Source organism: Protobothrops mucrosquamatus, unplaced genomic scaffold (genome assembly GCF_001527695.2).
Source record: "Protobothrops mucrosquamatus isolate PMUCROS unplaced genomic scaffold, P.Mucros_1.0 scaffold_215, whole genome shotgun sequence".
Lineage (NCBI taxonomy): Eukaryota > Metazoa > Chordata > Lepidosauria > Squamata > Viperidae > Protobothrops > Protobothrops mucrosquamatus.
The window spans coordinates 303,821-327,608 of NW_015386291.1; the positions used below are offsets into that span (position 1 = coordinate 303,821).

Genomic DNA, 23,788 nt, shown 5'->3' on the forward strand with positions numbered 1-23,788 from the left:
ATATTTATTAAACCTTATTCCTATTTTCCCAGTAAGCTGGATTGCACTAAGAGAGAGTGATTGATCACCCAGCTAAGGAGAACCAGAACTCATGGCCTCCCAGTTGTTAATCCAGCACCTCAGCCAGTATACTGAAACAGTTTATAACTTTTGGGTGATGGGAATTGCTCTACCCTTTAAAAAGTAAAATTTTACAGACCTTCTTGGTAGAAAGTAAAAAAAGTAGGTTTCCTCAGTTCCAGCCTGGGGAATTTCACAGCTGCTGGGCTATAGTCACAAAGGCCCTTTTTCTAGCACCTTATGAAAAAGTCTGATTGGACATCTTTGAAGAAAGGACCCGTCATCCAACACAAACACCAACTCCATATTCTGGAGATATGCTAAAGATCAGAAGTGACCTCAGAAGCCTCTCAGCAAGAGAGTCTTGAAGACCTTGGAGACTGGATCAGGTCACTGCAGTCTCTGGCTTAAATTCATTGCCCTGTTCGTTTTAAGCAGATCAAAGGATATTAAGAGACATTTCAGTCATTTCATCCAAAGGCACAGTAGGAGCTTCAAAAGCCCAAGGAATGGTCCTTCCAAGAGAAATTGGATCTGCAGCTGGATCAGAAGTAGCAGCTGAGCAAATGACCCCAAAAGGATCACGTCCCCCTTTCTCTTAGTCCAGAAAATGGAGAATTGTTTCTTTCCTGCTCAATCCAATTCAGAATTTCCTCTTGAGTAGGAAGAAATCGTTTTTCATAACCAGAAATCACCATGGCATTTGGTCTTGCTAGTGGTGGAGATGGCTCAGGGATTTGTTCTAATATCTCAGCAATGTCCATAATTTCTGGAAACTGGGTAGAACACTTGGTCAGGGCATCCTGAAAAAAATGCAGCAAAGTCATAGGAAATCCTAACTCAAACTTAGCCAGTGAACCTACTATAGGGAGACAGCAAAGCCCATTCAGGATGTCAAAACATAGCCTCTAACCTTAAATATCTGACTCCCATTTTTCAAGCTCCTTAACTTCACCAAACTTGGCATTGTTTACAAGCCAGCCAGCTTTTGGGACCACCCTTTTCAGAGTTCTCCATAAATGGCAGAAATACTGGATGAAAGGAACAGGTTTTTCCACCATTTCTGCTAGGATAAGCAACTTCCTCCCTCCACCCCCAACAAGCTATGGATCTATCCTTTCTCTTATTTATGGAAAAGGGAAATCTTTATCCTGTTCTTTGCAACAGCTTTCCTCAATTTAGTTCCCTTCAGATGTGCTAGACTGCAATTTCCAATAATCCCAAATATTCTCACATTTGTGAATGATGTAATCTAATGCAAATCTGAAGGTACTGGGGTTACTGATTGATAATTCTTACATAATTAAGAAAAGTTTCCAATTGTGAGAATACATTTGCAAATTCAGTTGTGAGCACATTTTGGGGATGTAGCTATGGATCAGCACTGAAACTCAAAAATAAAAATAAAAAAGACAAGAAACCCAAATATCTTTAGCACAATGTACAGGCATGGTATTCTGCTTTGACCAGCCATTCATAGTAATCCTACACAGAAGATGAATGGAATACAATTTTAAAATGTAAATAAAGTAATGCTTTGGTCAAATGCACAAAGTAGTTGGCCTGGACTTTATGTCCATCCAATGACTACTTAAACAACCTACATCTGCAACCTTTAGTTTAGGGTTTTAGCTTTAGTTCTTTTTAGGGCTATCTAGAAAGAGAAGCAGATGAATTGCCAAGATTTCAGTAGAAGACAATACAGTACTTCCTCTTTGGTACACCCTGCAAATGCCACGTAATTCCTGCAATGTTGTAAAAAATCCAATTGCTTCTTACCGGCACAGTGCTCTCTTCATTCATCTCCACAGCAATCCCACTGTGTTTTGCATCTGGAATTTTCTCCCAACACCACCGAGGCAGGACCTTATGGCATAAACTCAGTAGCCTACAAAACAGAGATGTCAGAGGTTGCTTTGCCCAGGATTCAAATTAGCACTTAAGGCAACCAGTAAAATAACTTAGTTGGCCCATCCACACAGATGTTATGCCTGCATCTTTGCCTTTCATCACTTACCTTCTATATTTAAGCAGCACCATAATGGACCCCATTGTAATCAGGATTACTACAAGTGAGAAAACTATCACAATGCTCTGCCAATGAGAAACTGCAAAAGATTTAAGGACAACACTGTGATTTATTTTGTATCAAATGTATATGTTGTCAATTCCATTCCATCTCAAGGATGCTTACATGCCAAAATTCACAATTTCCATGGTACAAGATAAAAATGTTAATTGTAAAACAACCTCTGAAAAAATATAAACTACTTCAGGAATAATATTAAAATGTCTATTGTAAATAGCTCTAACTTGTCATTCACTCACCATACTCAATCCTTGCTACCCCAATACCATAAGAGTATGAATTACTTTTAATTTTTTCCCGCAAGGAGATGTGAGCAATCTTAACTCTAATGGGACAAAGTAAAAGGAGTACACTTCAAAAACTTTGCCTCAGTTCCTGCAGTGACAATGATCCATTAAAAGTATGCAGTCACACTTGCGAATGATGAGAATTGTAATCTAATGCAAATCTGGAGGTGCAATGGTATGATCCATCCCAGAAGTATGCAGACACAGGTAGTCCTCATTTAACAACAATAATTGGGCCTGGAATTCTATCACAAAGTGATGCAATCATAAAGCACGATGTCATGAGATTGCATCACTTAGCTACACAATCCCAGCACCCTCCATTGTCATCATTAAGCAAAGACCTTACATGACTGCAATGTGGAAAGAATCCAGAACTATTTGCTTATACCGCTGAAATCACATCCCAAGGAAGCAGGTGAAAGATACAGGTGAGTGGATTGGCACTGTAAAATATGGGCAGGTGGGTGCTGCGGCTAAGTGCTATGGAATATAGGCAGATGGGTGCTCTGGAGTATGGATTGTGGACAATATAGAGTATAGTGTTCAGGTGTCATGGGCAAGTGTGTGCTGTGGGTGAACATTGTAGAGTACAAGTGGGTGGGCTGTATAGAGTATGGGCAGGCACTACAGAGTATGAGTGAGCATAGGTGGGTGGGTGCTGCAGGTGGGCACTATGGAGTATAGGCAAGTGGGTGCTGTGGATGAGCACTATGAAATATGGGTGGGTGGTGCTACAGAGTATGAGATCCCTATGCCACCTGGGGGTTCTTGGGGAGAAAAAAATGGCAGGAGCCAGAGCAACTTGCAGGAGCAACTTGCAACCTCCTACTGGCTTCCCCATTGATTTTGCTTGTGGGAAGATGGCAATAACATGGTCACAGGACACTGCAAACAATGTAATTGTGAGCCAATTGATGAGCATCCAAATCATGATCATGTGATCACGGGGATACTATGATGGCTGCAACTTTGAGAACTGGTTCTAAGTTCCCCATATTCACCATAACTGCATGGTCGCTGAATGAGTGGTTATTAAGTGTGGACTTCCTGTACCCAAAACTCTTTACAGGTAGTTCTCAACTTATGACAGCAATTGGGACTGGAATTTCCATCACTATGTGATGTGGTCATAAGCATAAAGTGGTCATAAATCACTTAGTGACAGCAATCCCTGCAGTCCCAGTTGCCATTGTTAAGCAAATCCCACAGTCATTAGGCAACATAACTTCCTGCCACCTTCCCAGAACTAAAGTCAGTGGGGAATCCAGCAGGTTGCAAGTCCAAGGCCAAGAGGCTGCTGCCAGGTATGTGTGTGGGGGGAAGCAAGGCAGTGTGCAAGGGTGTGGGGGAGGGTCAAGGAAGGTACACAAGGATATGAGGGTTGAGGAGGGTGCACAAGGATGTGAGGGGATGGATGCCTATGAGGTGAGGATGTGCAAGGGTGCAACGAGGTCGAGGAGAGTGAGTGAGGGTATGAGGGAACGAGCGTGACATGTGCATAAATGGAGGATAAATGAGGGTGTGTCATGATTAGGGAGGTAAGAGGGAGTGGTATAGGTTAAGTACACCGGAGTGCCGCAGAAGTTGGGGAAGGTGTACTAGAGCACAGAGAGGTGCACAAGTGGCTGGTACAGTGCAAGCACAAGAGAGGTGGTGGAGGGTGGAGGAGACTTACCTCAGTGACTTGTGAACCTCCCTGCCGGCTTCCCCACTGACTTTCTGGGGAAGCCGGCAGGAAAAGTTGCATATAGTGAACATGTGATCACAGGGTGCTGCAATTATTCGTAAGTGTGAACTGTTTGCCAAATACCCAAATTGTGATCATATGACCACACAAATGCTGGGACGGCTGGAACAACAAGGAGCAAGCCCAGTGCCCTCATAACTTTGAATAGTCACTAAACAAGTAGTTGTAGTTTGAGGACCTGTAAATAATAGCCAGAAGGTATCAAAATCCTTAGAGCAGTTTTTGTGCTAAAGTGATTGATTTCACAGCTAATTTTATCATGATCTTTCTTGCTCCTATAGTTAGCATAATATCTCCTGTTAATATACCAGTTTGGTTTAAGGAACAAAGCTTCTTGCAGTCCCTCCTACCTGAGGTACTGAAGTGATGCACAGCACTGGCTGCACCCTCTCCAGCCGATGTAGAGCCAGTCATCCAGACCTGGTAGGTTGTTCCTGGCTCCAGATCTGAGACAGTGTAATTTCTTTCCGTAGCACTAACTGTAATGTAAAAAAGAAACAAAACCAAAAAAAATCTATCCTAGGCAGATGGTAGTCAGGACCCATCGTCCAGAATTCACTGGTGGAGGATAACCATGTCTAGCTTAACTAGCAGTTTTACACCAGACAAGAAAAGAATACATTCCGTTTACACTTTACACTTCCGGGTACGCTTTAAGGTGTTAGTTACCACCTTTAAAGCGCTCCATGGCATAGGACCTGGATACCTCCGAGACCGCCTTCTGCCACAGATTCCCTCCCACAGACCGGTACGCTCCCACAGAGCGGGCCTCCTCAGGGTGCCGTCGGCCAAGCAATGTCGGCTGGCGACCCCCAGGGGGAGGGCCTTCTCTGTGGGTNTGACCTAGGGTGAATTTTAAATAGGGATAATTTTTAATGATTTTAATAATGTCACAGCTACAAATATTCGGTTTTAATTGGCTTTTATAGGGGAAATGTTGTGTGTGTTGTTTGTATTGTGTTATTTTAATATGCTGTGAGCCGCCCTGAGTCCCGTGGGGAGAAGGGCGGCATATAAATTATGAAAAATAAATAAAAATAAAAAAAATACAGACAGAAAAAGGAATCCCACATATTTTTTACAAAGAGATGTCTTGGCTTTTGGAAAAGAATGCCTTACAATGCACATTTAATATAAGGCATAAGGAGATCAAGATCTCTGCATTCTTCTCCCCCACAAATATGTGTTGACTGTTACTGTTTTCTTAGGTTGCCACACATTGAAATGTACAGGTAGCCCTCAACATAGGATGGCAATTGAGACTGGAATTTCCATCACTAAGCAATGCAGTCATAAAGGCAACCACATCAGTTAGGGACAGCAATCCCTGCAGACCTGGCTGCTGTTGTTAACTGAATCCCATGGTGGTTAGGCGAGGCAACTTCCTGCAAGCTTCCCACAACCAAGTCAGTGGGGAAGTCAGAAGGAAGTTGCAAGGCCCGGATGATTTACCAGTAGGCAGGCAGGCAGGTAAGTTAATTTTAATGTTAGGTTTTACATTTTTTTTATCAATTATAATATGTTGTACACTGTGCCCAGAGATGCTCTTTGAGGAAGATGAACAGTTTAAAAATATGAAATATAAATATAAGTAGATGCTGCAGGGCAGAGAGAAGTGCAAGGGTGTGTATAAAAGTGCAAAGGAGGTGTGGCAAGGCTCAGGGAGGATGTGTGGGGGGAGGTATGCCAGAATGCAAGAGGGGAACGGAAAGAGTTGGGGAAGATGTACAAGGGCAGGAAGAGGATAGGGCGAGGGTGTGTGAGAGTGGCCTGGTGAGGGTTAGGGAGGAGCACAAGGTGTGCAGGAGTGTGAGGGAGGCACGGCAAGAGCCAGGGAGGATGTGCAAGGATGAATGAAGGTGTAAAAAAGGCACAGCAAGGATCGAGGAGGGTGTGCAGGATTGGCTGGTGTGGCACAAGGACAGAAGGGTTAGAACAGAGTGTGCAGATGGGGGAGACTTATCCCAGTGACTTGCAACCTTCCCTGCTGGTTCCCCATTGACTTTCTGGAGAAGCCATTAGGGAAGGTCGCAAGTAGTGATCCTGTGATAGTGGTATGCTTCAACTGCAACAGCAACTAAGTATGAGCCTGTAGGCAAATACCCAGATCATAATCATGTGGCTGCAGGTTGCTGGGGTAGCAGGAACTCCAAGGACCAGTCATAACCACCATTTGTTTGAAAGACTGCTGAACAAATAGTTGTAAATTGAGGATTACCTGTATGGATTGTATCAACTGGAAATCTGTTTGTAATTTTGGGGGTCTAATGAAGGGATTTGGGTTTGTTTTCCACATAAAAGATGTGCTGCAGAGCTAAAAACCACTCCTTCTCATACCTTTCTATACTCTCCCATATAAGGGGATTTTGCTCCTAGGTTTCCAGATATATTTTAGGCTGCAAAGGAAGAGCCAAACAAGGAGGAATCCATATCCAAACATATCCAGCCGCATGTGCTTTTTACTTAAAGAACCAGACTCCACCCCCTCCTTTGTTATATAAAGAGAGTAGATAAATATGGTTTCTCTTGTTATGACTATTTGTTCCCCAAAAGCTATACAACAAATTTCTGGACCCACAAATCTTCCCTAAGTGAACTTTCCAGAGAAAAGCTATAGAAAAGCTAATGTCAAACTAATGCCCTTGAGAAGTGATGAATTATCTCCATTTAATATGGGACTGAAGGGAATAATCCAATCTGAAGGAAACCAGAGGAGAGAGCTGATGCAGAGTATTGTAATTAAGAGAGGCAATTTTAGGAGGACCCAATGCCTTCCTCCTCAATTATGTTTAGGCTGACTTAGACTTAGAATCTCACTCACTGGGCTTGTGAACCATAAGGCTGTCTGAACGGAGATGTTTCAGGTAAAGTTTATAGTGTATGATATGCCCATTGCGGTCTGCCAAGGGAATCTCCTCCCAAGAGATGGAAGTGGCAGTGGACGAGAGTCTTTTGTCTTGCAGTCCTTGGGGACCAGCTGATGGTACTGGAAAAGCAAAGGAGGAAACAGAGTCTGTGAACTGGTTCAGCAGGTGGGCAAAGCGTACAGTTCATCTCCATGCTGTAACAAGGACACATTCCATAGGCCAACAGATCCAAAGGAGACCATCAATTTATGAACACCAGAGGAAATGTTTCTATGCTAAGAAATGTTCAAAGATCATACATCCAAGGTAGTATTCAAGAAGAAGATGGCCACCATTTAAACATTTATTGTAATTTGTCTCTGGAAACTGACTTACAGTTCTCCCAATATAGTAAAAGTTCTATATAATGGATACAACCTTCTTTTCCAGTATGGCACTCATAAAGCAGCTTCCCTCCAGAAGCTAGGCAAACTCTGGAAGTGATGGCCTTCTGAAAGGAAATGACCAAATTCTTCCAATGATTGTGCAACAGCTGAAACCCCTTAAAGGAGGTAGTCCTTGCTTAATGACCATTTGTTCAGTGACTATTTGAAGTTAGGACAGTGCTGAAAAAGGAGACTTACAATTGGTCCCTGAAGTTCTGGCCATTGTAGTACCCCCCAACAAGGTCATATGATCACGTTCCGGGCACTTGGCAACTGGTTCACTCTTATGAGGTTATAGTGTCTTATAGTAATGTGACCACCATTTGCAACCTTCCCTGCCAGCTTCCCATAGGCAAAATCAATGGAGGTTACCCTGGTAAGCTGTTTGCCAAGCACCCAGAATGCGATCATGAGACTGCGGGAGGGGAAGCAATTGGAATTTTGAAACCAGGTCATAAGAAGCTCTGGGGACCTCTGTTACAAATTTGAATGGTCACTAAGCAATTGGTTATAACTCGAGGACTACCTGAACCAACTGTCTAACCTTAAGTCTCTCAATGCCTAAGTTCTCTATCTTAAATAATTGAAGCCCTATCTCTTTTGTACCTGTGTCAACATTGGTCACACATACAAAGGGGCAGAGCATCAATCACATAGACATGGCTGCCATCTTGACTTTTTTTAATACACCTCCTCTCCCCCGCTTCCAATAACCTTGAGTGGTATTTTCTCTTGGGCAAAAAGAAAAAGAAAACAAAAAAGGTAAGGGAAGAAACCTAAGCAAATCTGTTCTAAGATTGTTACTTACTTAGCTAAAAAAATTTAAAGCAGTATCTTTCTACCACCTCTGCAAAAAACCCGTCATTTTAAGAGAAGGCCTTGTTGATAGGCTGTGGTTTTCTGCCTGCTGTTTCCTGTCCTTTGGAGGTGGGCCTCTGTTATTGTGGCATGGATCTGGTAGAACAACCTGATCTATAGAGTATAAAAGGGCAACGCTTGCATGTTTCCAAGCCCTCTCTAAAAAACATCTTTTTATACTAAGCAGCTGCAGCCATTAACACTCACCAATACTGTTTTTTAAAACAGTTTTTATTTATAGCACTGTTTTCACACTACTGTTGTAAGCTACTTCAGGAAACGCATAATTGAGAAGTGACATATAAATAACAATAAATAGAAGCAGTTTTGGCTTTCCCAACAAACCATAGCTTGTTTTCTATACAGATCAGCAGAACGTTTGAATTCAATTATAAAGTTTATTCTTGGGTGCAAATTTCCTTTGCTGCTGGAGTTAGCTATACTGAATTAGTTAAAGATATAAATATAGTGCCTCATACTAAAGCCTGTTTTTTATTGTAGCAAAGATCATCAATTCTGGCTAAAGAGTGATGCTAATCAACGCCAACCTGAACAGGGCAGAGGTGGCTGTGCTACTTAAAGTTACAAGAATGTAGGGAGGAAAATTCATTTGAAAGCTCTAAAGATCAAAGAGGAAATTCTGGCTCCACTAGTAAGCCCCCCTCCCTTGCACTCCTGGCAATTACCTTCTTCTTTGAAATAGGCACGTACAGAGTCTGAGGTAGTTCTCCCATGAGCATACAAACCATACACACACACAAGGTATGGTACCTTTGAACTGAAATTGCCTAAAGAGGAAGAAAGAAACAACGTTTAGGAAACTAACGACTTGCTTCTGGAAGTTGTGGGTGCTCCAACACTGGAAGTTTTTAAGAAGAGCTTGGATGATCATTTGTCTGAAATGGTATAGGGTTTCCTGCCTGAGCAGGGGGTTGGAGGACTACAAGACCTTCAAGGTCCCTTCCAACACTGCTATTCTGTTTTTTTATTATTATTATTTGCTGTATGAACCTTAGTGAGTGGCCATTGCCAGCCAGCTTTTCTCTCGGTACAGGCTGACAGCTAAGCATGCCTTCCTTTCAGTACCCAATCCAGCAGAAGACAGCTATTAAACCGTGAAAGGTAAAAGTCACATGGGTCTGCTTTAACTTGCTTCTGCAGGAAATCAAAACAGAACATGGGACTCCAAGAAGTAGTGGAAAACTTTCAGCACCTCTTTTTCCAGAGGACACCCGCTCCCTTTTTTCAACAGACGAAATTCACTCCAGTGTCCCAGAAGGTGCTATGACCCAATTTCCTTCTACTCCGTTTACTTAGCAGAAATGGAGGATCAAACCAGATAAAATTCATGCATTCAAGCAGCACAATTTCATGGTTTTCATTATATAAGATGCAATTTATATGCTTCTGTCAAAATTTGAATAGCCTGGAGAAGATGGGAGATTTAATGCTATAGACCTCTCCCTTTCCCATGACCTTGCATGCTTGTCTGTAGCTGCTGTATCCAAGGAAGGTTCCTCTGGAACAAAAGGAGGCGCCTTTTTTTTTTTTAAATGAAAATAGCGGCTGCAGAGAGATATTTTCAGTCAGTGGTAGTGAAAGAGGCAGACACAAACGCGCACAAAGAGAAAAAGAGTATGTACTACGTTCCCTCCTATTTTGCTGTTTACATAATTAATAACATTACTGCAGGTGAGATTGTCCATCTCACCTCTCAATAGGGCGCTGGTACTGCTTCCAAGTGTGCGAGTCCAGTTCAGCAACTCTCCCGCACTATCAGCAATCTCTTTTCTCCACTCGACCACATATTCCTTAGGCTGAACCCACTGAGAATCCATGCTGGGCTTCCATGTCACGTTGAGACCCAAACCTTCTGATGCCACTACTGTCACCTCCTCAGGGCCTGGGAGCTCTAGGAAAAGGAAAGACAGTTTATCATTATGCAGGACATCGCCCATAATGCTGGCTATCATCCACACAAACAGCCATAAAATAATCCCATTAATTGCAAGCCCTGGATCTGAGCCGATCTCAGAAAGCTAAACATGATTGGATCTGGTTAGTACTTGAGTAGGAATCTATTAGTTGGAAAAAAAAACCTCCAAACTTTAGGAACAGGTCATGGCAAACTACTTAGTTGTCAAGAAAATTGCACAGATTTCCATGTCATCACCAGGCCATCCTTCTCAAGTTGTTCAGTTTGTCTGAGGAACTCACCTGGCCTCTAAAAAAAAAACTACTTGGTTTCACAAAATTTGAACCCTTGATGACCTCATTTACACATCAGTGTGGTTTTCTTGGCAGCAATACGAAAATCATTTCTGCGTAACATTTTGAGAATTTCCACTCTTGCCACAGCCTTAGATTTTCTTCTGATTTCTCATCCAAATATAACCAGGACTTCTTAGTATTTAAGGGTTAGCCCAGGTACACTAGATGTTACGTAGCTGGCAATTTCACCCCTAAACTTAGAGAATCAAAGTAGTTGACTGCCTGATACAAAATACATCAGGATCTTTTCTTAAGGTGGAGTACAGGAAGGGTGACAGGAATGAACATGTTGTGAGTAAAGGGAAAGGAAGCCACCACCTATTTTTCTTCAAGAATCAGATGAGAAAGCCAGAAAGTGAGGCAAGAAAGAACTGTTTCAACCCTGTAGTGTAACATGAAGGTGCACCTGTTTTCTCCAAGCTGAGATTAGCCCAGAGTGTCTTCTTAACAGAATTGCGGGCTGCTATTGAGACATACTGTGCAGCGATAGGGATCAAAGCCTGACAGCAATTGTAATTCATTCTGTAGAGTGTTTTGCTGTGGTCCTGGAAGATAATTTCATAATCAAGGATCTTTCCCCGGGCTGCTTCTGGATCCAGTGCCTGTCAGAAGGGAAGCAGAATTCCTCAGCAGAGTGAAGAAAAAGGTAGGAGGGAGGGAAGGAAGGAAGGAAGGAAGGAAGGAAGGAAGGAAGGAAGGAAGGAAGGAAGGGGAGGAGGAAGGGAAACAGGGCTGAAGTAACCCAATTTGTCACTTGTGCCCTGCTTCTCCTGAACCAGACACACCACAGGTACTGGTCATGAGCAATCCCAGTCAAAACTGGATCAGCAGTAGAGTCTGTGCCATTGACATGAGCAGTACAAAAATTAAAAGATAAAAGATTGCACTCATTTTGGCAAGAAAATGATAGGTTAAGAAAATGTGCACAAGCTGAATTTCTTCCTGTTTTTTTCCAAAAAGCAGGAAGCTGTCAAGTGAAAGACATTTTATCAAGAGGGGCTGAAAAGACCATCCTGAGACGCTTCAATGTTTTTCACTCCAAGGACCAAGCAAGCCAAAAAAAAGGGGGGGGCTTTTTCCACTCTCTACTTCCTCCCTCACCCTAACTACTTGTATCTGTCTCAGGTGAGAACCTACTCTTAGGCCCCAGGGGAGTCCAGCTGCCCAAAGAGGGAGAGGATAAAAAACCAGAAATAACTAGCCAGGCAGGAGCTGTAAAAGAGACCTGATTATTGCTAGTATTACCTAGCACAATGGTGGCTAGTATTACCTAGCACACGTGCCAGAGGCGGCACTTGGAGCCCTCTCTGTGGGCATGCGTGCTGTCGCCCCAGCCCAGCCTCCCTCCATGGCCCCCTCCTCACCAGCAGCCTCCCTGGGGGAGAATCGCCCCCGGGTGCGGCCCACACGGAGCAGCGCAGCCAAGGACATAGCTGGGCAGCAGGGACACGACTCCGCCCTTGTACCCCATAGCATGCAGATGATGCTGCGGGGTGTGGGCAGAGGGCGTGGCTGCCATGGTGCTGCAGGGCTGCCTGGGTGATCTGTTGCAGGCCATGGAGGCAGTGTGTGTCCCTGCGGGTGGGTGGGACAGGGGGCGGGTGGGGGTGGAGCAGCCAGGGTGGGAGGCGGAGGGGGGGCGGGGGCAGGTTTTGGGCACTCGGTCTCTAAAAGGTTCGCCATCACTAACCTAGCAGCTACTTTGAGGGGAAGAAACGAGAGAAGAAACGTATGCACATTAGGGCAATTTGCAGGTCACTACAGAAAATGTTGTAGTTAATAAACACTTTGACTAACTGCCTACCTATATGTGAATTTCTAATCTTTTGTAACTTAATTTTACTGAAAGGGGAAAAAACTGGGGATGAGAGTTATTGCATGCTATTTAAGGCATGTTTTTAATTCACTGACAGTGGAAGAAGACAACAGATGCAGCTGCTTGAGTTACTCTCCATGAAAAAAAAACATTTTCAGAATAGGATCAAGTTGAAGAGTTTTATATTTGAGAGAATTTGAAAGCATTCGGCTCTAGATGAAATGCAAGCCTCATAATATGGAAGTTATCATACATGTTCCAGGACAAGATTGTATTACTGTTATTTCTTGCCTTTACAGTATATTTTACAGAATGTTCAAAGCAACTTGATTGTTAGTAATAACTTTGGGTTTACACTTCTTAAATGAAATCTGGTATCCTAGGATGCACATTTTAGGTTAAATTAGATTCAAGTCTATGGAAAGTGTATTTTGAAAATCACAGCTGCTAAGCTTATTACTGAACCATCATTCTGTTTGTTTTATTAGAATGAATCCTAAGCACATTTATCTTGCTCTTATTTGATAGCTCCTGGCAGTTAATAGATGCCTCACCAGCACATGAAGCACCTCTTTTCATGTATTAAAGTTTAAATAACTACTTCCAAATTTGCAGCAAGGGTATATTCTACCTATGTAAAACAGCTTCAGTTTTTAAGAATACATTAACTATCTAGATAGACTTCCTTTTTTATTTCCAAATCTTTTTTCTTTTCCAAATTTTTTCTTGTATCTCTAATCAAAGTGAGAAAAAGTGTTTCTCTCTCTTCCTTGGCAAATTTGGCTTTAGTCCAGTTACTGATATCATTCTTGTAGAGATTTTGTTTCTTTAAACTATTATACTTTCACCCCTTTGGATCATTCATAGTTTGCCTCAAAATTCTTTTTATGCAGACTCTGATCTGGCCCTAAGAAGACGGACCTGCCCTATGACCCCATGGAGAGGAATGCTATATGATAAGAAACAGGATCTAACTCACCTTCCAGAGCAAGAAATAGCTTTGATTCTGGCGGTCAGAAACACACTCTTTTTGCCACACATCAACTTGACCCAAAGGAGCTAAAGGAATCAGAAAGGAGGCAGGTAATTACTAAGAACAAACAGGATAGCCACACACACCTACAGGTCTTCCCCCAAATAATACAAGTAAGAAACAACTGAAAAAGGAACACTGTGCATAATATGTACGGTTACAAATGAAAAAAAAAATCCTAATAAGGATAAGGACTCAAATAAAAAAAATTCCAATAAGGATAAGGATGCAGACCTGGCTGTTCATAGGCAATGAATATCGACCAAACAGAACCAACACAAAATTAGAATTCTACAGTAGACTCCTCCCAGCCATTCAGTGAATGCTAACACTTTTGATAACACTTGTCCCAAAATTATGTATTTTAATTGCACCTCTATTTGTCTCAAAATGCATTGTGTGAATGCAGCAAACAAGTGTTTGAAAAAGTATACATCAACCAGATTTCTGCTAAGGTGCTACTGTATTCACTTTGATTGCATGAATTTCTGCTTCATCCACAGCTGTACCTACCAGCCTCACAGGTACAGAAGGGTTTGGAAGAACTCCATTCGCTCCAAAAGTCTTTTTTATTTTCTGGGATGCACCGTACCTGCACCTCATAGCAGGTGAATGGTTTCAGGTCATAGAATTCATGGTTTTCTTGGTCTAGATGGGCCTCCTGCAGCTGGGAATGGAACATACTCATATTGTTGTTGTTATATTAACATTCTATCCATCCATTTTGCAAGGTCACTCAAAGGGATTCAAGTTGAAACAAAAATTTCAAAAACCCTCCATCTAAATTTCCACTAGAATTGCAGCAAGTCTAATATTACATCGCAAGAAAAGAATAGAATGCTGGATGCAGATCCATATCATGTTTACTATTAGGACCTAAAGTAATATATAACAGCTAAAGCAAGGATTTGGGAATGGCCTCCAGGAAACTGCCTTCGGTTGGTTAACGGGGAAATCCTAGACAAAGCCAGCTGTAGTTCAATGGAATGGACCTTCAGCAGAGAGAAACAATTCATACGATGGGAAAAAATGCAATACATACACAAAACAGGTCACAAATGCAAGATAGACTCACATAGGTCCATTCATGGTCTGTGGATATCTTGTATCGAATAGCATAAGTGAGAGGTTGGTCACTATGCAATTCAGACCAGTGAGGGTTTTTCCATGTCACTATGGCTTCAGAGCAATCCTGTTCCACGTGATCCAATTCAGGAGGACAAGGCTTCACTGAAACATGAGGGAAGAGTTTAATCATATATCGTATCACTCACTGTTACTCCTAACTGTCACACCTAGTGATAAAAGCATTGATCTAGACACAGACATTGCTCTAAGCCAAAATATGGATGGTTTATTTTTAACTAAGCAGTGTGTGAAACTATGGACGGATTAGTGATGTGTGTAGGGCTGTTTTGGCATATTCAACAAACCTTGATTAGAAAATCTTGGCTTCGCACAATACATAAGACTCTCTCATCCTGTCAATGGTTTATTGAATAAGCCACAACTGACTGGGTTTTCATATTATCCTAAATCATAAGCAAGCCAAGCATGTCACAGCTTTTCAAAATGTGTGAATTTAGTCAAGATATCTTTACTCTAAAGGTATCTGACCTACTGTAAATCCAATCCTTCTTATACTTGGGACCCAGTCTTAAGTTTCCAGAGTCATACAGAAGTCTGCTATCTGAAATGCCCCATGCAATTCCTCAGGAGGTGGAAAATTCAGAATGTTAGCCTATAGACCAGTGGTGGCGAACCTATGGCACGGGTGCCAGAGGCGGCACTCAGAGCCTTCTCTGTGGGCACGTGCAACGTCGCCCCAGTCCTAGGCCTTCAGCTGGGTTTTATAAAACCTTTTCACTTTAGGCCTCCACCGCTGTGTGCAAAAAAAAAAAAAAAGGTTCAATCAGTCAATTTCAACTTCTCGCGGGGAAAAAAAGATCTTGCAAAGTTGGAATTGATTGAACTTTTTAGTCCCACCCAGTCTGCCGTTACCACCGCAGCCACACCCAGCCAATGGGCCACACCCAGCCAATGGGCCACACCCACCCGGCACTTGAGGATGCATAAGTGGGTTTTGGGTTGCAGTTTGGGCACTCAGTCTCTAAAAGGTTCGCCATCACTGCTATAGACCCAACTGGCTGCTGTGAGAGGACTATAGAGATGAGCATGAGCATCAGAGTCAATACAAACAAGGAGAGTGACAAAAGCCAAAAGGGGCCAACACTTGGCCTGCACAAGTAGGCAAGAAAGGCAAGGCACTTTTTTGAAGCAAAAAGTGATTGTTGTTTGCCCAGATTCATTCTCAGAGCATTCTGGCTCTCTAATTTAGTTTCTCTAACCTATTTCATCCAGGCTGAAGGTTAATTCCTTGAAGACAGCAATCCCGGCTGCACTGTGAACTTCCATCCAGACACTGTATTTGTCTCCAAGTGTCAGTTTCCTTCGTTCAATAAGCAGCCAGTTCTGTCCCGTCTGGGCTATCACTAAGTGCACTTGGCCAAGATGTCTTCAGAAAAACAAGGATTTACAGATATATCTAACAATAGTTTATATAAATGGAAACTAAACATTTGCTATTTCCTATCAATCCAGCTATCCTGCCCAAGCAGGCATCTTTCAAGAGTTGCAAATAAAGGCACAGACGCATAGGTACCCACAAAACTGTTTGTCTAGTCCCCTTTAAGCCCTTTTTTAAATGATTCTTCTTGACTTCCAACTGTCTCTGCCTTTTAATCTTTGCAAAACTGAAGACTTTGCCTGGTGGCAGCAATTACAAAAGAGATTCTACATAGAACTTTTAATTTTTAAAGAAAAAAAAGCCTAAGCCAGCTAAATGTTAAAAACAAGTCATTTAAAGCAGTCATAATTTAGAAATGATTCTTCTTTCTTTCCTGTGCACTAAACATCTATAAAAAGTTTAAACTCTATAGTCAAGGTTCTTACATTCTCTGGGCTTTAATGAAAAGACTTCTGACACTTGCTGTTTATGATGGTAGCTCCTATGTGCTTTTCTGAAAATCTCTCTCAGAGCTCCCAATCCACTCAGTTCAACTGACAGAGAGAACTCTTCCATTATTTTCCTTAATATTCTACACTTTTCTAATATTGGCCCATTTGGCTAAAACCTTCATTCATGAAATTATAAAATCCTAATAGGTTATTCCTTTATTCTCTGTAATTCCCTATACCTCCTAAATAAAGTCATTTAGCCAATAGATTACACTGGCCAACACAAGAGGTCCTAGTTGAAAAAGGCAATGATTTATTAATTTGGATATTTGTACTATAAGTCAATATAAGGGCTCACTAACGGCAGCATTTTGCCAAATTTTATGCTCTGGTAGTGAAGGATATAGGTGGCGTTAGCATTTTGAGATTCCCAGGTCAACCAGCTGCAGTTCACAAAGTTGCTGAAAAATGGTTGGAAGCACTGCAGGCCCATAGTGGCATCTGGGTCACCTACAAAAAAAATAAATCACAAATCAGCATTCCAAATTACTGCAGTTGAAGACACATTTCATGGGAAGGGATTATAGCTACATGGAAGTTAGGATCTTCCTAACTCCTATCTTTGTGTTAGGACAGCAACTTGAAAAATCCCCAGAGAGAATCCTATAATCCTAACGGAGCTAGAAGAAAGACTTGGGAGAAGAGATCCCAGAAGAGGATGCAATAGGTTGGAAACAGTGTGGAGTTCAATCCTGACCTGCCACTGCTTCAACAGTTGCTTGCCCTAGTAATCATTATACCAATTAGCCACCAGCAACTGAGGGCCAATGGAAAGATGTCTCTAGGAATCTCCTTAGAGACACTCCAACAGCAGCAAATAAAACAGTTCAACACTATTTATAATCAAAGCCATAAGAAAAAAAAATCCAGCATGCCTATAATAAAAAACGTAGGAAGAGCAAGTACCATCCCTATTCTCCTTTGAGAATAAATGGCTAAGTAGACCTGCTGTTAGAACAAGCTGGCATTTTGGGCTACCCCAGAAAATAAATTGTGCATACAGGCTGAGAAAGCTGAAGACCTGATTGAATTAAGGCTGCTCTCACCTGATAATAAGTTTCCACTGCTGTAGCAAGAGTGCACAAACCTGTGCTGTATACAACTATAGCAGTGATGGCGAACCTTTTAGAGACCGAGTGCTCAAAAACTGGCCCCGCCCCGCTCCATCCCCCTGCCCCGCCCCCGCTCTGCCCCCCCCATCCCCTGCCCCGCCTACCCACAGGACCACTCACTGCCTCCAGGGCCCACCGCAGATCGCCCAGGCAGCCCAGCAGCGCTTTGGCAGCCACACCCACTGCATGATGGGGTGTGAGGGCAGAGTCTTGCCTACCCTGCCTGGCTCCCATGTCCTTGGCTGCGCTGCTCCGTGTGGGCTACACTCAGGGGCGACTCTCCTTCAGGGGGGCTCCTGGAGAGGAGGGGGTCGCGGGGGGAAGAAAGGCTGGGGCAACGGCACATGTGCCCACAGAGAGGGCTCCGGGTGCTGCCTCTGGCACCCGTGCCATAGGTTTGCCATCACTGATCTATAGAGTGATCCAGAGATAATGAATCTACATGGATTGAATGTTCTAAATACAACTGAGTTGCATTTGAATCTGATGGGATCTTATAATGAGCAATAGAACTAAATGGTCCCAAATTGTTGAGAGTCCCTGTTACAGTTTATCTGTTTTGTTACATAGAAATATCAATTTTAAACTTAATGAATGTTCATGTGTGCTATTTGTCATCCAACTACTAGGATTATGATTACTGCCATTCAAAATAGATGCAGGAATTACACAGTCAAGAACTGCAAATGAGATTGATTATGGTAACAAACAGTAGAAGAAGCTCATCATATGCAAACTACCATCACAGGAAGATATTAAGGTATTAAATGTTTAAGGCTATATGCCACATTTACTATCAGGAAGGGAATTGCTGCAGCATATCACAAAGGATGGGACAAGAATGTGTATTCCTTTTTTTTTTTAAGAATAGCATTAAGCCTACTTAGAGTTTGCACAACACTAAATGTAATGCAAATATGTCCTTTACCTTCAAATTCTAAAAAATTATGACATTTTGCTACCAATTTTTAGTTGTCAGAAGGAGGGGGCCTCTGGAGGCCAAGGTTGGCCATTATTGTTCAATCCCTTTCATGGTATTATTGAAAATGAAAAATAAGGTGTTTATTTGAAGAACATTTAAAACAAGTTCAGCTCAAACTGACGTCTGGGATTAATACAATTAGAACATACACTTTGCTAATTCCTGCTGTCTCTACTTTTTTCCCCAACTGTCAACAGACCAAATTTCCTTTTCCCTACTTTCATCCCTAAGACATAATTCTTTATTCTCCAGGTTATCTTTTCCAGCTATTCCAAACATAAGCCCCCAATATAGTTTTGCCATCACTCAATCAGCAAGCAAGATAAAGGTCAATGTGTTGAAAATGTTTCGCCTGCTTCACTTCTTCTACTTTGGAGGCCTGTTTGGGGCTCTTGACAGATTTCCTGTGTGGGTTTTAAAGAGCAGGGGGCAAGAAGGTGACAGTAGCAGCAGCAGCCATCACTAAGTGCAAGTCTAAACACATTTGACAGTCCTCCTTGTTGTCTTGAAGTTATGCAAACGTATCTGGCCTGCCTGCCTCTCCTTAGCAAACAGAGATCTGAAGATATATGGTAGGTCCACAGATCTATCAAGATCCCTAATCACAAGTAACTGAATACATATTCTCTTACATTGGAGCCCTAAATGGCTGCCATCTCAGATCCCTTTAAACTGGATCCACAACTTACAACAAATCTGAGACATGGTACCTAAATTAAAGAAATCTGAAATGGGATATGGCTTTTAAACCCTCAGTTAAAGAGAGGCATAGAAAAGTTAAAAATGGGTCAGCTCACACGTTCATTAACTGGAATTGACATCCAAGCAAACTGGCTTTCTCTCAAGAGCACAGATGAAGTTTTTAGGAAACAGATCTATTGAAGCAAAGCAATAATATTTCTCCTTTACCTTTTTTCAGCCCAGAGACCTTGAAGGCTAGGAGTAGCAACCCTACAACATCCCATCTGCTTCTCATGATGCTAACTCAAGTAGTGATATGATGGAGGAGCACCTGGAGAAATGCTCAGCCTCTGTAACATTAAAAGAAAATTATTCCATCTTCAAGTTATTAACAGAGCAGAAAATAAAACATTTTCAAACTCAAAGAGTTTGAGGATTGAGTAAAGGTTGAGAAGGTAAGTTGGGAAGGAAGCAAGGATTGGAAAACTGTTGTGTCACTTATTGTTGGCAATATGCTACAAGGACCGAATAACCATATTGCTCAAAAGATAAGCCATAGCAATGGATGAAGGGGGAAATAAAAACTGTTCCCTAAAATTTCACATATGCTGGGTATGTTTTATGGCTCACCATTTTATCCAGTCTACTGCAATTTGAATAAAGTACAATAGACTAAGTTCTTATATTAGGTTGGTTTACAAATCCTAATAGCATAGTTTGTGATTCCAACTAAGTTGAATCAAAGCAAATAATGTGAAGTATTAACCCAACACACTGTGGATTATCAGCAAAATACAGGGAAAGCAGCTGTGGATTAGTTAGTTATACATGGAGTAGATACATAAAATTTCCCCAGGTCATTTCTCTGACAGTGATTATGTTTGGACACCATAGTATCTGCCTTATTCACATACTAGCTGTACCCGGCCACGCGTTGCTGTGGCTCAGTCTGGTTAAATGGAAAAGAAAGAAAAGAGAAAGCGCACGTTTGTAATATGTTTAATTTCACAATGCTTGTAAAAGAAAAAAATAAACTATACTCACGAAATGAACGCTATGGTAAATGACACAGCTCAATTCCAACGCAATGTCACACGAAATAATTAAATCAAAATGAAAATAAATCGAAATCTATGAAAATTCAATTTAACAATGCAATTGGAAACATTGAAATGGAATTGTAAAATCGTAGCATGTGTTGCTTTTATGTCCAACAGATGGCGCTGTTTTTCAAAAAAGCATGTTTTACCTGTCACAGGTGTGACATCTATATAATAGTAGGTATATACAAACACGCGCGTATTCAAATGCAACGTTGTATCAAAATTTCAAAGCAATCGGTGAAGAACTTTCGGAGATTTAAGATTTTGAACAAACGAACATTTACATTTTTATTTATATAGATTAAATGTAGTTCTTTTCACCATATTATGTAAGCTAGTCATTTTAAAACTGATTTATAATTTAGCATGTTGCATGAAGCACTTCATGGAGTTTTTGCAATGCTACTCGCATACAGACATGTTTAATCAATTTAGAAACTACCCAACTTCTAACCCTACACTGAAAATGTAATGAAAAGAGTTCATAAGCAGTCCAAAGACACATAAGCAAACAAAACAAAACCCCTATTCAATAGGGGCTCAACCATCAATCTGCCCCATAGCCTGGGAGAACAGATAGGTCTTCAGTAGCTTCCTGAATGTCATAGGATGGGAACATAATCTAGATCTGGATTTGGAGAAACTGGTTGATAGGATGTATTCCTTATGTACGATGTGCCTAAGATCACATGGTAACTTACAATGCTAATAAAAAAAACAGGAGAAAGAGTGCCAGGAATCTGTTTCGGGATGGGACGTGGACTTTTCCAGGACCAAATCAGACTGACTGAGGATCTCTTCTAGCAGACAGGTAAGACAGACAATTGACGGATGTGACAACTGCGGATCTATTGTCTTCCGAAGGAATCGGGTAGCGCGACCTTCCCTATTGCCTGTGCTGTATACCGGTATTCGAAGCAGCCCCTACAGATATCCTGAGGCAGCGCCACAATTCTCGGTTCATCTGGCTCCACTGTTTCATGCTAACTGCTAATCTCTATAAATGCCTTCCAGCTACAAAAATCAACGTCCCGACCTGAGATCGAATACGGAGGGGAGGTCCCACAATGACCCTCCCCACCCCCACCCTTGTCATCACACCATTCCGTGTGTGACAATATTGGGAATTCATAGAGGTTTCTGGGACCAGATAAGTCGCCTGTTTAAATTGCTCTTCGGCTCCCACTTGAACTAAGTAACTCCAAACAGTCCCTTTCCACTTTATATGAGCCATTCATCGGAAGCTAATTTTAATCGGAAAAGACTCGCAGAAGGAAAGTTCCCAATTGCTTGAGAAGATCCGAGGAAAGCATGCAGAAAATCCCAAGCAATTTTTCCTCGAAAGGAGAAGGAGCTTTCCCCCTTAGCTCACTTACCACCATCAGCTGCCAGCGCTCCCCATCTCGAATGTTTCCCAGCACCGCAAAGAAAAGACTGTCGCGAGTTGACTCAACGCTTCCCGGACGGCGCCGCGCCAGGCGCGTGAAGCTACCCTGGTCCCTCCAGGGCCCCGAACGCCGCGCGCCGCGCTTGCTCCGCCCTCGGCCCAGCCGCTGTGGAGGGGAGGAGGGTAGAGGGGCGCCCGCTGCTCGCAGATTATTTCCATTTCCTCTTCTGATGCAGACCGTGTTTATCACAAAGGGTTGAGACGAAAGAGGAAGNTAAAAAAGATGTTGAGACTCTAGAAAGAGTACAGAGAAGAGCAACAAAGATGATTAGGGGACTGGAGGCCAAAGCATATAAGGAAAGGCTGCTGGAATTGGGTATGTCTAGTTTAATGAAGAGAAGGACGAGGGGGGACATGATAGCAGTGTTCCAATATCTCAGGGGCTGCCACAAAGAAGAGGGAGTCAAGCTATTCTCCAAGGCGCCTGAAGGCAGGACAAGAAGCAACGGATGGAAACTAGTCAAGGAGAGAAGCAACCTAGAACTAAGGAGAAACTTCCTGACAGTGAGAACAATTAACCAGTGGAACAACCTGCCTCCAGAAGCGGTGAATGCTCCAACACTGGAAGTTTTTAAGAAGAGACTGGACAGCCATTTGTCTGAAATGGTATAGGGTTTCCTACCTGAGCAGGGGGTTGAACTAGATGATCTTCAAGGTCCCTTCCAACTTTTTTATTATTATTATTATTATTATTATTATTATTATTATTATTATTATTGTTGGAAGGGATCTTGGAGGTCATGGAGTCCAACCCCCTGCTCAGGCAGGAAACCTTATACCATTTCAGACAAATGGCTGTCCAGTCTCTTTTTAAAAACTTCCAGTGCTGGAGCATTCACAGCTTCTGGAAGCAGGTTGTTCCACTGGTTAATTGTTCTCACTGTCAGGAAATTTCTCCTTATTTCTAGGTTGCTTCTCTCTTTGGTTAGTTTCCATCCATTGCTTCTTGTCCTGCTTTCAGGTGCTTTGAAGAATAGCTTGACTCCCCCTTCTTTGTGGCAGCCCCTGAGATATTGGAACACTGCTATCATGTCCCCCCTTGTCCTTCTCTTCATTAAACTAGACATACCCAATTCCAGCAACCGTTCCTGATACGTTTTAGCCTCCAGTCCCCTAATCATCTTTGTTGCTCTTCTCTGTACTCTTTCTAGAGTCTCAACATCTTTTTTACATCGTGGTGACCAAAACTGGATGCAGTATTCCAAGTGTGGCTTTACCAAGGCATTGTAAAGTGGTATTAACACTTCACATCGCTGTCCTGCTGGAGGCCACAGGACAGATAGAATAGAGCTGGAAGGGACCTTGGAGGTCTTCTAGTCCAGCCTCCCGCTCAAGCAGGAGAACCTATACCATCTCAGACAAGTGACTGTCCAGCCTCTTCTTAAAAACCTCCAGTGATGGAGCGCCCACGTTTTTTGAGGGCAAGCTGGTTAATTGTCCTCACTGTTAGGAAGTTTCTCCTTAATTCCAGGTTGCTTCTCTCTTTGGTCAGTTTCCAACCATTGTTTGTTGTCCTGCCCTCTGGTACTTTGGAGAATAGTTTGACGCCTTCTTTGTGGCAGCCCCTCAGATACTGGAATACTGCTACCATGTCATCCCTGTTTCTTCTTTTCTTTAGATTCGCCAAACCCAAGTCCTGCAGCCATTCTTCATATGTTTTAGTCTCCAGGCCTTTGATCATCTTAGTTGCTCTTCTCTGAACTTTTTCCAAAGTCTCAACATCTTTTTTGTAGCATGGTGACCAAAATTGGCTGCAGTATTCCAGGTGTGGTCTTACTAGGGTTTTATAAAGCGGTACTAATATTTTGCGTGATCTTGATTCTATGCCTCTGTTTATAGAACCCAGGATTGTATTAGCTTTTTTGACTGCTACTGCACATTGCTGGCTCATAATCAAGTGATCGTTCACTAGGACTCCAAGGTCCCTCTCACAGTTACTGTTTTTGAGCCATGTCTGCCTAATCTGTACTTATACCTTTGATTTTTCCT

General features: G+C 42.3%; 1 protein-coding gene across 1 annotated transcript; it reads right to left on the reverse strand.

Moving 5' to 3' along the window:
• IL27RA (interleukin 27 receptor subunit alpha) lies at positions 1 to 21,823 on the reverse strand. Its single transcript, XM_015827447.1, has 15 exons — positions 21,729 to 21,823; positions 19,478 to 19,599; positions 16,777 to 16,924; positions 15,805 to 15,971; positions 14,532 to 14,686; positions 13,970 to 14,123; positions 13,403 to 13,482; positions 11,014 to 11,209; positions 10,048 to 10,248; positions 9,023 to 9,124; positions 7,008 to 7,172; positions 4,537 to 4,665; positions 2,078 to 2,168; positions 1,840 to 1,948; positions 1 to 863 (listed from the first exon to the last, which is right to left on the reverse strand). Exons 2-15 carry the CDS (start codon positions 19,542 to 19,544, stop codon positions 642 to 644), a joined length of 1,986 nt encoding a protein of 661 aa, XP_015682933.1. The 5' UTR covers positions 19,545 to 19,599; positions 21,729 to 21,823; the 3' UTR covers positions 1 to 641.
• Positions 21,824 to 23,788: the final 1,965 nt, after the last annotated feature.

Bases quoted from the DNA above. Each gene is read 5' to 3' on its own strand.
- IL27RA (XM_015827447.1), bottom strand. From the start codon at position 19,544: ATGAGAAGCAGATGGGATGTTGTAGGGTTGCTACTCCTAGCCTTCAAG. The intron at 9,125-10,047 runs GTGAGATGGACA...CTTCCTCTTTAG, and splicing joins TACCAGCGCCCTATTGAGAG to GCAATTTCAGTTCAAAGGTA. The intron at 1,949-2,077 runs GTAAGTGATGAA...TCTGTTTTGTAG, and splicing joins GTGCTGCTTAAATATAGAAG to GCTACTGAGTTTATGCCATA.